The sequence below is a fragment of the Octopus bimaculoides genome, chromosome 10, assembly GCF_046866305.1.
Source record: "Octopus bimaculoides isolate indiv1 chromosome 10, ASM4686630v1, whole genome shotgun sequence".
Lineage (NCBI taxonomy): Eukaryota > Metazoa > Mollusca > Cephalopoda > Octopoda > Octopodidae > Octopus > Octopus bimaculoides.
The window spans coordinates 49,360,582-49,377,774 of record NC_142937.1 but is presented as its reverse complement, the minus strand read 5'-3'; the positions used below and the strand labels follow the sequence as shown (position 1 = coordinate 49,377,774).

The 17,193-nt window shown below is 38.2% G+C and overlaps 1 protein-coding gene and 1 long non-coding RNA gene across 5 annotated transcripts in view; one reads left to right on the top strand and one right to left on the bottom strand.

The window, feature by feature from the left end:
• Positions 1–17,193, bottom strand: part of LOC106868908 (organic cation transporter protein) — an 86,084-nt gene that overhangs the window by 17,981 nt on the left and 50,910 nt on the right. For all 4 annotated transcript variants that reach the window (XM_014914368.3, XM_089358614.1, XM_052971172.2 and 1 more), the window contains one exon: positions 5,756–5,937. In XM_014914368.3, the coding sequence (XP_014769854.1) occupies positions 5,756–5,937 (182 nt within the window). The remainder of the gene's footprint in view (positions 1–5,755; positions 5,938–17,193) is intronic.
• LOC149133706 (uncharacterized) lies at positions 1,029–16,900 on the top strand. The gene is made up of 3 exons (XR_016243407.1): positions 1,029–1,236; positions 15,815–15,988; positions 16,372–16,900. It is a non-coding gene; the product is annotated as an uncharacterized LOC149133706 (long non-coding RNA).

Sequence of the window (17,193 nt, the reverse complement as noted above, 5' to 3'; positions counted from 1 at the left end):
ACAAACTAATATACTTGGAATGAAGTATAGCTCTGTATGTTGTTTGAACATGCAATATATCTCAATGGTTTAAAATATTCAAGAGTAAACATAATTAAATTTTTTTTTAATTCATCACTTTAAAAATAACCTATATAATTTACAGGAGTTAATGAACAGAATAAAAATGCAATAAATGAATAAATAAATTAAAGAGATTCATTTTATTAAAAGCTTCAATGACAGTAATATAACAGACCTTTCTCACACAATTTTCCCAACTCAAGTTGATTTAGCTAACAGATAAAGCTGAAATATCAGTACTCATACTCAAACAACATAGTCAAATAAACAGTTTGTCCTCTCTTTCAGAAAATTAATATTGATTACAAATTTTGGCACAAGATCAGCAATTCTGGTGAAAGGGCTAAGTTGATTACATCAACCCCAGTGATAAACAGATTTTATCGACCCGGAAAGTATGAAAGACAAAGTTGACTTTGGCAACTTCATCTGGTGTGCTAACCATTTTAGCAGCACTTAATCTAGTGTGCTAACCATTCTGCCAGCACACCACCTTTCAAAAAATTTATTTTAAAAGAAAAGGTGGCGAACTGGCAGAATCGCTAGCACACTGGATGAAATGCTCTCACCCGTCTTTATGTTAAGATCAAATTCTGCAGAGGTTGACTTTGCCATTCATTCTTTGAGTATCGATAAGATAAGTACCAAGTGAGCACAGGAGGCGATGTAATTGACTTACCTCCTCCCACAAAATGACTGGCCTAATGCCAAAATTTGAAACCAATACTAAAAGAAAAAAAGATGTGACGCACCACTGTGTATGAAGAGTTATCTCCCTTCAGGTGCGAAAGTGTATGGACGCTTAGTAGTAGGGATATGGGTAAAGACATAACTGGAAAGATACAATTGTAGCAAATGCGGAAGTGTAATAATAGAACGAAATATTAGTGAGGTTGACTTGATTTTGCGATCATAGCAGAAATAAAACATTCAGGGGAAAAAGAGTTAGGTTTTTATATTATGCATCTTCTGAGCTGTTATGTCAACATAACAAGCGTGGCTGTGTAGCAAGAAGTTTGCTTTCCAACCACATGGTTCCAGGTTCAGTCCCACTTGCTCGACCAAAGCCTTGTGAATGGATTTGATAGACCAGAGGTTCTCAATATGGGTGATACCGTCATCAAGGTGGCACTCGATATGTTGAAGAAGGTGTTAGGCTTCGAGGACGATGTGGTAACGTAAACTACTTAATTTTAACTATAGTAGTAATTGTACATGATAAACCTAGTAATTATTTACATTATTTATATTTCACGGATATTTGTCCTCATCTTGTTTGTTGCTAGCACAATGTTTCGGCTGATATACCCTCCAGCCTTCATCAGGTGTCTTTGGGAAATTTCAAACCTGGGTTCTCATTCCTAAGGTATTTTTTTGATGTTATTATTATTATTATTATTATTATAATTATAATTATTATTCAGGTCACAGCCCGGAATCGAACTTGGATCTTGGGGTTAGTAGCCCGCGCTCTGAACAATTACGCCATATGCCTGTGGGCTAGTAATGGTTATTAAAATAAAATGAGAGACAAGTATATATTGTGGCCAATATGTTTGAACAAAAATAATTAATTTTTAAAGTATTTCTGTCTTGAATACTATCTTTTTGGTTTGCAGTCCTGCTTGTTTTCTTCATATATTGTGATCTCCATTTGAATAAAATTTATAAATTTTCATCCATGTTAAGTTAGTTTAGAAGTGATACCTCACTCACCACTTAGGTGGGTGTTAGGCAAAACAACTATTTAAAAAAGGGTGCAAAAAAAAAAACAAAAAAAAAAAGGTTAAGAATCACTGAGGTAGACAGACACTGAAAAAAGTCACCCGTCTCTCTGTATGTATATAATGTTACTACTAGTTTAATCCCAGGCAGATTCTCTGCTAACTGGTTAATGGTGCAATGCTCTGCACCCTTTACATACAATATATTGCTAGCAGGGGGAGCGAACTCCTACTCCCTTCAGCAGCTGACTGGATCACATGACTGACTCAGTTTCTAGCTATATGACTCATCATCAGCCATGAGCATCTGTGCATTGGAATAATAGCTAAGATCTGCTACTGCTAACACTAATGCAGGTGCTCACTGCTTGGCAACTGGTTTGGTTTGTTTATGTCTCCGTAACTTAGCAGTTTGACAAAAGAAACTAATAGACTAAGTACTAAGTACTAAGTTTTAAAAAATATATAAATACTGAAGTATATTCATTCAACAAAAAATTCTTCAAGGCAGTGAACCAGTATGGTCACATGAAACAAGATAAAAAGTGCAGTTATTATAACCTTGCCATTATAACAATTTTATTATGCTGGCAATAATGAAAATACTGAAGACTGTTATTATTGCAGACCAGGGCTTCCATTACCTGCTGGTTTTGGTAACATTAGTCTGCTGCTATAACCAACAGGATGTCACTGGTTCCCTGCATTCCTGATCATATGAAAAGCAAAGCAGTGACTAAGCAGCTTGACAAAATAAATATCAACAGGTATTTTCGTTTGATGCACCAGATTATTTGTAATCTTCTCACCAAGCTGCATATCCTCATGAGTTCATTTATATGAGGGGATACTGTAAAGTTTCTGGCTTTGGATAAGAGAAAATACAGGAGGATCATTTAGTTATGATTGTATTGAATATATTCCCCTCTCAAATTCACAGTTATTGCAAAGGTCCTTCAGTTTTTCTAAGCCTTGTAAAAGAATTCAGAAGATTGAGTCTTCAACCAGGTCTTTCGCGATATCCTTAAAACCAGGAACTTTCGGCACCCCCTCGTGTGTATGTGTGTGTGTGTGTATCTATTTGCGTGTATCTATGTGTGTATATCTTTGATTCTGTGTTTGTCCCACCCAGCACCACTCGACAACTGGTGTTGGTGTGTTTACGTCCCTGTAACTTGGTGGTTCAGTGAAAGAGACTGGTAGGATAAGTACTAGGCTTAAAAAATAAGTCCTGATGTCAATTTGTTCGACTAAAACCTTTCAAGGTGGTAAGCATTGGGAAGAACATCTAGCTGTATAAACCATTCCTAAGCAGTCACTGGTGCACAACACAGTTATCTGGTTTATCTAACCATCCAACCCATTCTAGCATGGAAGATGGCCTTAAATGAGGATGAAGATGAGGGGGATGAGGAGGAGGATACATATATATATGTGTATCATCATCGTCATCATAATCTTTTAATGACCATCTTCTATTTTGGCATTTGCTGAATGGTTTGACAAAACCCATTAGGTCCAAGGATTGCATTATGTTCCATTGTTTGCTTCAGCATGGTTTCTATGGCTGAATGCCCTTCCTAACACTAACCACTTTACAGAATGTACTGTGAGAGCATATTGAGAGTGGCTACAGTAGAGGAAAGTGGTTATATGTTAGGAGATGAGAAGTAAAAGATTGAATGAAAGGGCAAGAAGAGAACACGTTTTTTGCTGAAGAGGGGCTACATGTCTACTCACATTCTAATAGAGTGGGTGGTAGTAACCAAACTGGAGTAGCAAGGTCCACCCCAGCAAATTCCATCTAACCCATTTGAGCATGGAAATGTAGATGTTAAAATTATGTCAGTGATGATGAGGTGCAAAAGAGGATTCCGAAGGTACAAGGTCAAGAGAAATGAGTGAGGACAGAGGTAAAAAGGGACATGATGCATATTATGTGTGTGTGTGTGTGTGTGTGTGTGTGTGTGTGTATGTGTGTGTGTTTGTGTGTGTGTTTGTGTGTGTGTGTGTGTGAGTGTGCATTTGTCTCCTCATCTTGACATTACATGATAGTTGTAAATGAGTGTCACTGTCATACAAACAGTGTCATTCATATCCAGTCTTCTGTAATAACATGTCTGGCATTGAAGAAATATTACCATTCTTGGAAATAGATGAGGGCTGGTGACTGTAAACACATCAGGCCATAAAAAAAATCAGCTTGAATCAATTCTGTCTTACCCATTCGAGCAAGGAAATGTGGATGTTAAAATTATGAGCAGTCCAGAAAATAACTGTTTATATCAACAATAACTTGAATCAACAATTAAATAAATTACAGTAAATATAAATTTTTTTTTAAATGAATTCATTACATATTATCAAAATGATTATTTTTTATAAAAAGATAAAACAAGCAATAGACTAAAGTGCTAAAAAATACCATATTCTCCAGCATGAACTTTTCAGACCAAAATTTACAACCAAAAAAAGGTATGTCTACTTATATACCCAGACAACTTTGGAGATCCCAAAACTCCATGTCATATGAAGCTGGATTTGTTAAAATACTAACACTTTTGAATGTTTACAATAGATGTTTTACACTATTTACTACGTCAGCTTGTATGCCAGAAAATATGGTATTGGGATTCTGCAAAGTGTCTTAAAATCCTTTCACAATCAAATTCAAGAAGACACTAAAATATTAACAATTTAGGTGCAGTTGTTCAATATGTGAGATTATAAGTCATTTTTATAATTTTATTAAATTGCTAATTTCTATAAATAGTAAATACATTAGCACCACTTTCAAATATTGATTGAACTATCACAGATATAAAACCAGGTGCGATAAAGGCCATAAAAAGACAATTAATAAAGTACATCAATTTTCAGACTGATAACATAACAATTACACATGTGCAAGCACACACACAATACACACACACACACACACACACAGAGTACTATTTTAATAAAAGAATTATTTTGATAAAATGTGACAATATAACCTTTTCCATTAATATATTTTCTGTATTTTAAATATTTGTTATCATTTGATGAATTGTTACTTCAACCATTTATCACTCAATGGTTAATTCAGTAAATTGTATTTTAATCAACTGTTTCAATAAATTGACACTGAATGGATAAGTCAGAGGTGTGATTTATAAAAGGTGAATGAAGACTATGATCTAAACCCAGCCATCATCATCATCATTTAATGTCCACTTTTTCCATGCTTGCATGGCTCAAACGAATTTGTTGAGGCAGATTTTCTATGGTTAAATGCCCTTCCTGTCATTGACCCTGACCTGTTGTCAAGCAAGGTCATATTTTCCTATAGCTGAACATGTTTTTTTTTATGGAAGACTTGAAATGAACAAACTCACTTGTATGATGATGATACTCATCTATAACCAGCACAACATCTAGACAAGAGCACACACACACACACCTGCATGTGCACACACACACAGACACACACACACACACACACACACACACAGACACACACGATGAGCTTCCTTCAGTTTCTGTTCACCAAATCCATGTGCAAACCTTTGATTACCCTGAGGCTATAGTAGAAGATATTTGCCTAAGATGCCACAAAGTGGGACTGAACCCAAGATCACATGGTTGGGAAGCAAGCTTCTCCACCACACAGCCACACCTGCACTGATCAAAAGCATAAAGCAGAAAGTATTATCATAATCGTCATCATCATCATCAACGTTTAACGTCCGTTTTCCATGCTGGCATGGGTTGGATGGCTTGATAGGAACCAGAAAGACTAGGAACCACATCAAGTTCAATAGTCTGTTTTGGCTTGGTTTCTATAGCTGGATGCCCTTCCTAAGGCCAACCACTCAAGGTACTACTTGAAAGTAGTATCTTCAAATTTAATAGAGAGTAGAAAAGAAAGAAACTGAAAGATGAGCAAAACAGTAATTTAATTTGCTAATGAGAGAAATTCTTCTTACACTGAGCATGATGTAAGGTGCTAACATACTGCCTATTCTGCCAACTGAAGAACTTAATCCAAAAGCTGAGTTCCGTACCACTGTTGGAAACAATTCTGTTGTTAGATTAAAGATAATTGCAAAACTGGAAGAAATAGCAAATTTTCCAATTAAGGCAAGAGTTGTTGAAATCCAAGGTAAATCTGTAATATAGAAAAGAATGAAAGAACGGGGAAAAGAATTAAATTAATAAAAAGTAAAAATATAAAAAACGCAAATGCAAAAACACTATTAAAGAAAACATTGAAAGAGCATTATCATCATTGTTATTGTATGGTGTAATCACCAATTAAAGATATAATTTCCTCCATTCTTATTTTTGCTGTCTTGTATTCTGAATTTCTTGAAACAATATTTGGATTAACTTGTCATGCATGAAGAATTACCTTGGGTGTTTATTCTACTTGCATTTATTGGTGTCTAATTGTTGGATATAGTTAACAATATTCATTTAACACTGAGTAATTTATAGATATCTGCCTGGATTATTTAATCCCACTTCCTTCCTTCCTTCCTTCTTGCCTGCCTGCCTACCTGCCTGCTTACCTACCTACCTACCTAGCTACCTACCTACCTACCTACCTATCAGCTGTTTGTCACATCGACCTCCATAAGTTCAAGTAATTTTTCGGTTTTATTTATGCGTATCTGTATTTATGTCTGTTAAAAAGGTGCCTAGCCACATTTTAGCATGGCCTCGAGCGAGGCTTTCACTTGAGAATTTACCCTTTAAAAGGTGAATTTTCAAATTTTATTTCATAAAAAGTTTTTTCATCTGTCTAGAAAAATGCACAGTCCTTCTAAGACTGCCAGCATTGCCATCTTTGAATTAGAATTGGAATTTCCACCACTGCCAACAATGAAAACTTCGAATAACAATCAAAACATTGATACATTGTCACACACGCACACACCTTTGAACAACAGCGATACACATACTGACACAAACTTTTCTTCTGAACAAGTGAGAATGGAAGACAGAAACAATGAAAACACCCATAAAACAATGAGCTGTGCAATCATGACGATCACTTCTCCTGTCACCACCACTATCACTTCTGACACGAAAACTGCTACCACCAACAAAGGTGTCACAGACAAACTAAATAATTTTACTTCTGTTTTAAAGCAAAAGAAATAATTAATGTCCTTTTCAAAGGAAGAACTTCTACAATGTAAACAATAATTATACAAAGACAGAACCATTAAACTGAACACCCCACAAAGCATTTTGCAAGACATTTCCATAAAAACTATTATTTACAAAACCTGAAGACAAAAAATAAAAGATTAGAACAGGCCACTCAAGAAACAGTTGAGAAAATGTCTACAGCCCATATGCAAGAGGCAAAACATTTGCCATGATCGAGGTAAGATTTAATACAGAAGAACACGCAAAGGAACACTCAACAAAAAGCCTGGAATGCAGGGAATTTATAACGATTCCCACATACCTCGGTTGTTGGGTGAAAGACATACCTCCTGAAATAGAAATAAGATAGCTGGTGTCAGCCATTTCTTATGATTTTGTAGATCAAATCAACATCTTAGAAATTGCCATCCTGGAACAGCAAAATTGGATTGGACAAGGGTTGGATTTGTTGATTCAAGCAAATCAGGACACAATCCAAAATCTCCCAAATTTGATTCAACTTCCAGATGGCACAACCTTACATGTGACCATTGAAGGCAGATGGCCACATTGCTACCTTTGTGGTAGCAGATACCATTTCAAAAAAGACTGCCAACTAGCAAAAGAACAACAACAGGAACAACAACAAAACCAAAAACTGAAAGGCAAACTAGCACTGCTACCCACACAACTGATAAAGCAAACGAAAGAGCTCCAACAGCCAACAAGCCAAACCAACCAAACAATACCACCATCAGCGCCACCAAGTACAGAGCCAACACCATCACTATCACCACCAACAACAACTACAGAAGCATCCAACCTGGAGGAAAAAAAGAAAAAGACTAACCACCCACCCATCCCCAACAAGCCATACATCACATCTCAATAACCATCAACCAACACCAACAACAGCAACAACAACACACTCACAAATCGATCCCAATACCCTTTCCCTCCCTTCTGATTCCTCTGGCATGTTGTCTGATGAAGGCAATACAGGAGAATGACAAAAGGCCACATGTGGGAGAAGAAAAAGGGGAAAGGAAAGAAGAGAGCCGCAATCAAACAGAGCAAATGGCCCCACAATGTTGACAGCAATAAACACAAACAATTCAGACCTAATGCAATACATTAGGTCAAACACCAGCATAACAGAAGACAATGTCAAAACAAACAATCATCCATGCACGACACCACCACAACACATAAAAATCATACACATGACATGAAACACACTGAAATCTCTCTACCCGGATGCAGTAGGGAGATTTCAAAAATACCAATCAAAAAAATGTACAAAAACCTCCTGAGAGAAGATTGTGATGGGGAGAGCAACCAACTTTCAAATAATAAGTGAATTGCTCTCTCATTCTTTTCCTTTTCGTTTTGTGTGTAAAACACAACTTTTGATAGGATCATGCTTAGAATAGGTTGTATAAAGGTGCGTGGTTTGGGGTTGCCTTGGAAACAAGGCTACCTGTTTCAAGTCACAGAATGTGCATATCATAGCCATCAGTGAGACCAGACTCTACAACTTGTGGGCCTTCCAGCACATGTTTGGCGGACAATTCGACATTTATTTTTCTCCATGTCTGCTGAGAATGAGCGAAGGTGGTACCGCGGTGCTTTTTCGGAAGAGTCTGGAGCTCAAAGTAAGAGTAATATTCCTAGAGCCAGAGGGTAGACTAATTGTCTTGGATGTCGATGGCAGTAATGAGTGTGGTTTTCAACAGATAACAGTTTATGCACCGTCCTTAACAGGTCAGCTGGATTTCTTTCAGCATCTAGAGGTTTTCCTGGGAATGTCTCGACCTTTACTTTTAATGGGGGATTGGAATGCTACCTTGGATACACATCTATACTATGTGGGTAGAGATAGGAATAGGAGGGGATGTAAATGCCTCAAAGACCTGCTCAGACGTTTCCAATTGTCTGACAGGTACCAACTGGACCACCCGATTGCACCAATGTGAGCATGGAGCAACTGCATTGTGTCGTCCAGATCATATTTAGATAGAGTATTCTGTAGGATGATGGATAGGGATTGTGTAGGTTGTCCACAATTTCATATAGTGAGCTACACAGATCACACATTTGTGACTTGTAGAAAAGAATCATAAGCAGAGTCCCGGTTACTGGAAACTGAACATGTCGTTCACAGTGTGACAGGCTTACAAAGACTGGATTAGCATATCAGTTAAGAGGGCACTGACGGGAGCCATCATCAACAATAGATGGTGGTATGCTCTAAAGAAAGTTAGGTACAGTAAGGCTCTAGCGATAGATCGAAATAGAACAGAGGGAGACCCAGTTAAGAAATTAGAAGAGGCACATAGAAGTGGCATGGTGTTCAGCATGTTGGTGGCGAGGTTAGCTCTCGACCAACACTTCAACACCAAACACAAAGGATGTGTTGTTAGAGCTAGGATGTGTGCTCTGAGAAACAAAAGAATTGGAGCCACCCAAGAGGCTTGAGTGGCAAAGATGCAACAAGGCTACAAAGCTATCATTGGGTCTCTGATAGATGATGAGGGACACAAATCACTCGAGCCCAAAAGGATGTGTGAGGCCTTTCAACAGCACTTTGCCCGACTGTTCGGGACAACTGTGGGTCAAAATGCAGGGTGGACTTTAGTGCCTACCTGCATGGTCTGCCATGACTCTTGGCAAGAGCGGTGTAATGTTGTGAAAGACCCACCACAACCGCAGACATACGGGCTGCAATGGCAGGCTGTGCAGGAGACAAGTTGCCAGGCTTAGATGGTCTGCCCTACGAACTTTATTGTCATATGCTAGACTTGTTTGGAGGCATCTTGGCAGCAGTCTACTGCAACTGGCAGCAAAACGGGAGTGAAGATTTTGGCCAAGGTGCTAGCCGACAGGTTGACGCTTGTCATCAAGAAACTGGTCAACAAGGTAGAAACATGCACCATGCTGGGCAGGAGTATCCATGACAACCTCCATCTGATGCGCTACATCATAGGCGGGGTAGTTAAAGAACTTGGTATGGGTGAGGCACTGATCAATTTGGACAAATCGAAAGCTTTTGATAGGGTCAACCATTGAAAGCTTGGAGGCTCTCCTTAGGACAGTTGGTTTCAGTCCTATTTTCTGCAGCTGGATCACTGCTTTATACAGTGGCATCCACTCGATAGTTCATGTAACTGGTCATCTATCTAGACCATTTAACATCACATGTTCAGTCCATCAAGGATGCCTCCCTCTTGTCGTTTCTGTATGTATTGACTTTAGAGCCACTACTGAAGAAGCTGGCAATGCCGAGGGGCATCCTGCGAGAACTGGGATGCAGGAGGAGCATGTCTGCATATGCAGACGTTACAATTATAGTGTTGAGCCACAGGCACATTTACCTAGTGGGTGAAACACTAAAAGAATATGAAGCAGTAACAGGAGCAAAAATTACCCGGAAAAGTCAGTGGGCTTACAGCTCAGCACCTGGAGAATCAAGCCCATGCCATCCAACAGCGTTTCCATCATGAGACACTGGACTGACGAACCGGTTAAATTGCTTGGCATCTGGTTCAGACCAGACCTCCAAATGGAGAAGTACTGGGATGAGATAATGAGTAAAGTGGCTATTCTCACCCAGCAATGGGCTGAGAGGAAGCTATCCCTAAAACGCCAGGTGGAGGTGGCGAATGCGTACATCGCATCCATCATCTATTACCGTCTGACCGTCATACCTTGTCCCGACCTTACCCTCACCAAACTGGAACACATAATCTTCCGCTTTTTGTGTAAGGGAAGTGTTCTGATGGTTAGGGAATCCATTTGCTGTCAACACCTGCTAAATGGAGGGCTGGGCATGCCGTGGTTGATGATGTGCAGACATGCACTGAAACTGCAACATCTCTGGCACTTCATAGATGATGGTGAACAGGTGTGGTCACTGTTTGTGAGATGCGCTTTCTCGCAGTTCATCTCTTTGGCCAAACTGCAGTCATGGATCAAACAGAGATTGAGGCTAGGCGAATGGCACTGTGAGTGCCACCTTGTTCTCAAGCAACTCTGCTGTCCGGGACCAAACTTGTACAACTTCAATTCCATGAAGGCATTCTATAGAGGATTAGTAGAGTGAAGGTACGACAACATTCTTGAGGAGAATCTGGGCGTCGACGAGGAACACCTGATGCACCTCTTCAGGACTACTTTCAGGCTGGGACCTATGGACAATCGCCAGAGATCCCTGGCCTACCAGGGCTATTGGGAGGCATTGCCTGTTTGGGATAAGCTCTATAGGCATGATTTGAGAAACACCAGACCAACTTGCCTGAGATGCGGTCAGAGCGATGAAACCGTTCTGCATGTACTTGTGCAGTGTCCAACCATTTCAGACCTGTAGGCTTATGTTGAACAGCTGCTGTCACATGTGGGACGAATTCGGTTATCGGCCAAGTCTATCATGAATATTGCCCCACCACCTTCTTTTAACTGGGAAGGCAAGGTAGTTTCCATTATACTGATGGCTATGGTGAAAGAATGTGTGTGGGGAACTCATGTGAAAGGTTTAGAGACAAACACTTTCCTCTCTGGCCAATTGTTCATCAACCTTTTCAAGTACCACTTGAAAAGGAAGGTGAGAATAGAGAGGGAAGTTTTGTCTTATGGAAGTTTCTATAAAAGGTGGGTGAATGTAGTAAAGATGTATGCATGAATGACGAAACCACTTTGAGCATGATCCTGTAAATCCAAGAGAGAAAGAGAGAGAGAGAGAGAGAGAGAGAGAGAGCGCTTTGCTCTCAAGTTTTTCTTTCCCTGCCTGAGGTTACCGTGGTCTTTTACGTAGGCTTTTCTTTCCACAGATAAACCTAATCTGTTTTAAATTTTTACTCCCCCTTATTTTGCTGTTTACATGTATCAAACGCTTTCCATCCCACTTGATAATATTTTTTTTTCTCTTTTGAAAAGAAAAGTTCCAAATTGTATTGTCCCTTCTGCGTTCAGTCCTGTGTGACTAATAAAGAAATATATATATATATATATATATATATATATATAAACACACACACACATATACACACACATATTCATACATATATACATGCATATATATATCATCATCATCATTTAACATCCATTGTCCATGCTGGTATGGGTTGAATGGTTTTGACCAGAGTTAGCAAGCTAAGGGACTGTACCACACTCCAGTCTGATTTGGCATAGTTTCTATGGCTGGATGCTCTTCCTAATGCCAACCACTCTGAGAATATAATGGGCACTTTTACGTGTCACCAGCATGGGTGACAGTTGTGTGACACCAGAATCTGCCATGACTATGATATCACTTGGCCTAATAGGTCTTCTATTCAAGCACAGCATGTTGCTGAAGATCTCGGTCATTTGTCATTGTTTCTGTGAAACCCAATACTCAAACGTGCTTCTTACGTACCATTGGAACAGGTACTAGTTGCATGACACCAGCACGGATGCTAGTTACATGACAGTGGCATTGGCCACATTGCCTCCATGAGGCCCAACACTCAAAGGGTGCTTATTACGTGCCACTGGCACGGATGCTACTTACATGACACCAGCATCGACCATATTGCTTCTGTGAGGCCTAACGCTTGATAGATGGTTTTACATGCCACTGGCACAGGTGCTAGTTATCACTAGCATCAGCCATGACTACAATTTTACTTGGCTTGACAGGTCTTCTCAAGCACAATATATTGCCAAAGGTCTCGGTCACTAGTCAGTGCCTCCGTGAGGTGCAACATTTGAAGATCATGCTTCACCAACTCATCCCATGTCTTCCTAGGTCTACCTCTTCCACAGGTTCTCTCCAGTTAGAGATTGGCACTTCTTTACCCAACAAACCTTGCATCACATGACCATACCAGTGCAGTAGTCTCTCTTGCACACCACATCTGATGTCTCTTATGCCCAACTTTTCTCTCAATTGCACATCCAGTGAAGCATGCTAGTTTCATTTCTTTCAAGCCTACACATGACCTCAGTGGTCACAGTCCATGTTTCACTGCTGTGTAGCATAGCTGTTCATCCACAGGAATCATACAGTTTGCCTTTCGCTCTGAGAGAGAAGCCTTTTGTTACCTACAGAGGTGGGAACTCTCTGAACTTTGCCCAGTGTATTCTTATTCTCGCAGTTATGTTCTTGGAGCATGCACCTCCACTACTGACCTGGTCACCTAGATAAAGGAAGCTATCGACTACCTCTAGCTTACCCTTCTGGCATTTGATGAAATCTATTTTCTGTACATTTTTAGTGTTTTTTGTACCTGTGCACCTTCCATACACAAAAACTCTTTTCCCAGTTAACCTCTAATATTGCTGCACCTCCTATATACCCATAGCTTGCATCAGCTACGTCTTATGGAATTTCTACATATGCCTTTCCTACAGATTGAGCAAGGCCATCTACCTAAAAGCGTTTATGATTTGTTTGCTTTTCTACTTTGGCTTTTGCTAGGTTAACTCTTAGGCCCTTCGATTCTAAACTCTGTTTCCACAACTGAAATTTCTTCTCTAGTTCTGGTAGTGATTTAGGTATGAGAACAAAGTCATCAGCATAGTGAAAATCCCAGGGGCAACCTGTCTTAAATTCCTGCTTCCTAGCTTCCTTTCTAACTGCATGATATAGCTCCTTGCTACTTCACCCTTCCAGTCCCTCTAAGCTTGTTTCTTTGCTCTAATGGCCCTATCAACTACAGTGTTCCACCACCATGTCATCCTAGGTCTGGTTGGGACTTCACACCACCCACAAATTTGGTTTGTGGCTCTCAGTAAGTTGTCTCACAGGAACTTCCAGTTATCTTCTATATTACAAGTCTGTAACTCCTCCTCCTTGTCATCAAATGATTCATTTAAGAAGTCCCTAAACCTCTGACTATTCAAAGGATCCTTAAGTTTTCAGATCTTTCTTTTCCAAACTGGCTTGCTTCTTGGGTTCCTTCGTGCCTGTAGTTTGAAGTTACTAATGAGTAATCTATGTTGAAGGGTACATTCTTCACCAAGGAAAGTCTTTGCAATAAAGAGCAACCATGAATCCTTTCTCCAGTGAGAATGTAGTTAATCTGGCTAGAATGGTTACTGGATTTATAGATTACCAGGTGACTGGCAGGCTTTCAGAAGTTGGTGTTGCAGATCATTAGGTTATTTGAAACACTGAACTCTAACAACCTTTTTTCCTTCCTCATTTGAAGAACCAATTCCATGGCCCCTATGCACCCCATGAAAGACACATAGGTGCTGCCCAACATGCCTACTGAAATACCAGCCATGAAGATAAGGTCACTGTCATTTATCTTCGAAGTGACCGGCAAAATAGTGTCATAAAAGCAGTCCTTTTGATCATTTGGCAGACCCAATTGTGGGGCATAGGCTGAGATGATTGTTGCTGTGCTATTCACCATAACTAATCTAAGCATAACATATTCTGAGTGCTTCAATCACCTTATTTATCCATTTCTCTGATAGAAGTATACTAACACCTCCTACCCCATCACTGTTGCCCTCCCAGAAGAATTTATACCTATGCCTTTTGTCAGTGAGGAACCTGGCTGAAGCTCCCTTTCACCAAACTTCTTGGATGCAGCACACATCAGTACATCTCCTTTCAAGCATCTCAACAATCTCACCAGACCTACCATTCAATGTACCTACACTGACAGTGCTAACTCTAAGGGAATGTGTGGGGAATCAGGAGGTAACATGAAGGGGAAACTATGGCTATTGGTATATGTAAAGAAGGTTGTAATGAGCATTTGCCAGATATGACATAACAGCTGTCTTCATATTTAATCCACCATTGTTCATGTTACACTTGCTACCTCCATTAGTACAGCAGTGTTAGTATAGATAGCAATAAATATAGATAAGTTGTCTTAGGTTAACTGGTTAGTTATTGTTACCACTATTGGTGTGGGTGCCATATATCATTATTAGTACAAAGCAAAGTTAATATAAATTAAGACATATATATATATATATATATATATATATATATTATCCAAAGTGTACAGTATTATATATCCATCATGGCTGATCTTACCAATTGGTTTCACACTAGGGGTAGAATGAAGCGTTAGGTAACAATCCAATTATATAACCCTCTGCTCATCAGAGGTAGCTGATATAGATTATATATATATATATATATATATATATATATATATATATATATACAGACACACACACACACACATGCATGCACATGGGCATGCATACACACACAAACGTTTTCTCTATGTTAATCTATGAGAAAGATTCATAATGCCTAGTTGAAGGTACTATAATAAATGATAAATGATAAAAACACAAATTTCAACATTAATACTTCGTTGTTACTTGCACCTGCATAATTAGTTCATAATTCATATATCCTGTATATCCCTTAATATGTAAAAGGCTAACATTTTCAATTGCATTTTCTGCATTTTTATGTTTTGATGAATAGAGATGGGGTATTGATAAATGAATTTATACATAGACTGCTGTGCTAAGTATTTGGGTATATTTACATGGCTAACAGTTTTTGAAGGTACCAAGAGCACAAAGATTGATCTCCCTTGCATAAGTGACAGTAACAGTTCCTTTTTGTTTTCTAACACAAAATAGTTTGGGAGTAAATACTTCAACACTGAGTTGAATATTATCTTTTTTATAATAACCATTTCTAACTGAGACACAAGGCCAGCAATTTTGAGGGGTGGGAGTTAATACCATTGACTTAGCTGGCACTATATTTTGTTAACTCCAAGAAGATAAAAGACAAAATGTTGACCTTAGTAAGATTTGAACACAAAATGTAAAGAGTTGTAACATGTACTACAAAGCATTTTCATCCAATACTCTAATGATTCTGCCAGCTAATCATTTTATAATAATTCTTTCTTCTATAGGTACAAGGACTGAAGTTTTTGGGAAGGGAACTAATCAATTACATCAACCGTAGTTGCTCATCTGGCACTTACATTTTTGACCCTGAAAAGATGAAAGGCAAAGTTGACCTTGGTGGTATTTGAACACAGAATGTGAGGCCTAAAGAAATGCTGCTAAGCCTTTTGTCCAATACGGTAATGATTCTATCAGATTCCTGCTGCCTTTGCCATTTTTGTAATATCAGTTAGTAACTGCTATGTATCACACCTTGAAATATAAAATTATCCATTCTGTTTATGATGCAAAACTAAAATTTAGAGTTGATTTAATTTAATGAGCTACCATTTATGTTGCTTTAGTAAGTTTCACCTATGATTGATAGTTGATATAAAAGATAGTGGTTTAAATATCAAAATATTTTGTTTTATCTGATTCCATCCTTTTAATGATTAAAGATATAATGACATCATACTGTTGTGACTCACAATTCAATGGGTACATATTTTATCTGTAATAATAAGAATATTTCAATTTGGTAATCACCAGTGTAATGAAGATATACTTTGGTTGATTTCAGAGATAGATGAGGTCATGATGACAACAGGGAAAAATTGACAAAAGAAAAGAGAATCCCAGAGATGATTTAGCAAACATATTGGAAATTAGCAGACAGACAAATCTATATATAGAGAAAAGGGTGCCAAAACCAAAATATTAATGATCTCTTGCTTATACCAGAGATTTGAGTGATCACTTCTTTGCTGACATCATCAATCATTGAGTGAATTGCATTTGTGTGGCTTAGTTGTTTTTTGTGTTTAGACACAATGATTTCTACAAGAGATTTCATAGGTGAGTTGTTTGCTAATGTCATCTCTCTCTAACAAAATCTTGATTGTGTCTTTATTTTCAAATGCATTGATTTGGGTCTGATTCCTTGATGGTGAGTTCATTTTGGGGATTCAGCCAAATATCCTTGCTATATATCTAATTGCCTTATATATCATATGTGTTAAATTTCAAATAATTTAACTCTTTATTAGTAAGTAGAGATTTATGTACCTATTTATTTAATTATCTATTTGTTAATATATAATTTTTAAAAATATTCTTATTATATTTTATTTATCTTTTCAATATTTATTTTTTTAGGCTATATTTTCAATGTTTATTTCACTTTACCTTTATTTATTTATTTCTTTTTTTCCTAACATCATTTGAAAATTGGTCTCTTTGCCATCTACTTTCATATTTGGCAATTTTCTTAAATAAAATGCTTGAGATAAGACAGACTGAAACTGTAGTTTACACCAAAATTGCTGGTCTTCCACCAAAATTTGGAGACATTATTTAGATTAGTGCTATTTGATCTACTCCAGAGTTGTGTATTCGTAAGTGT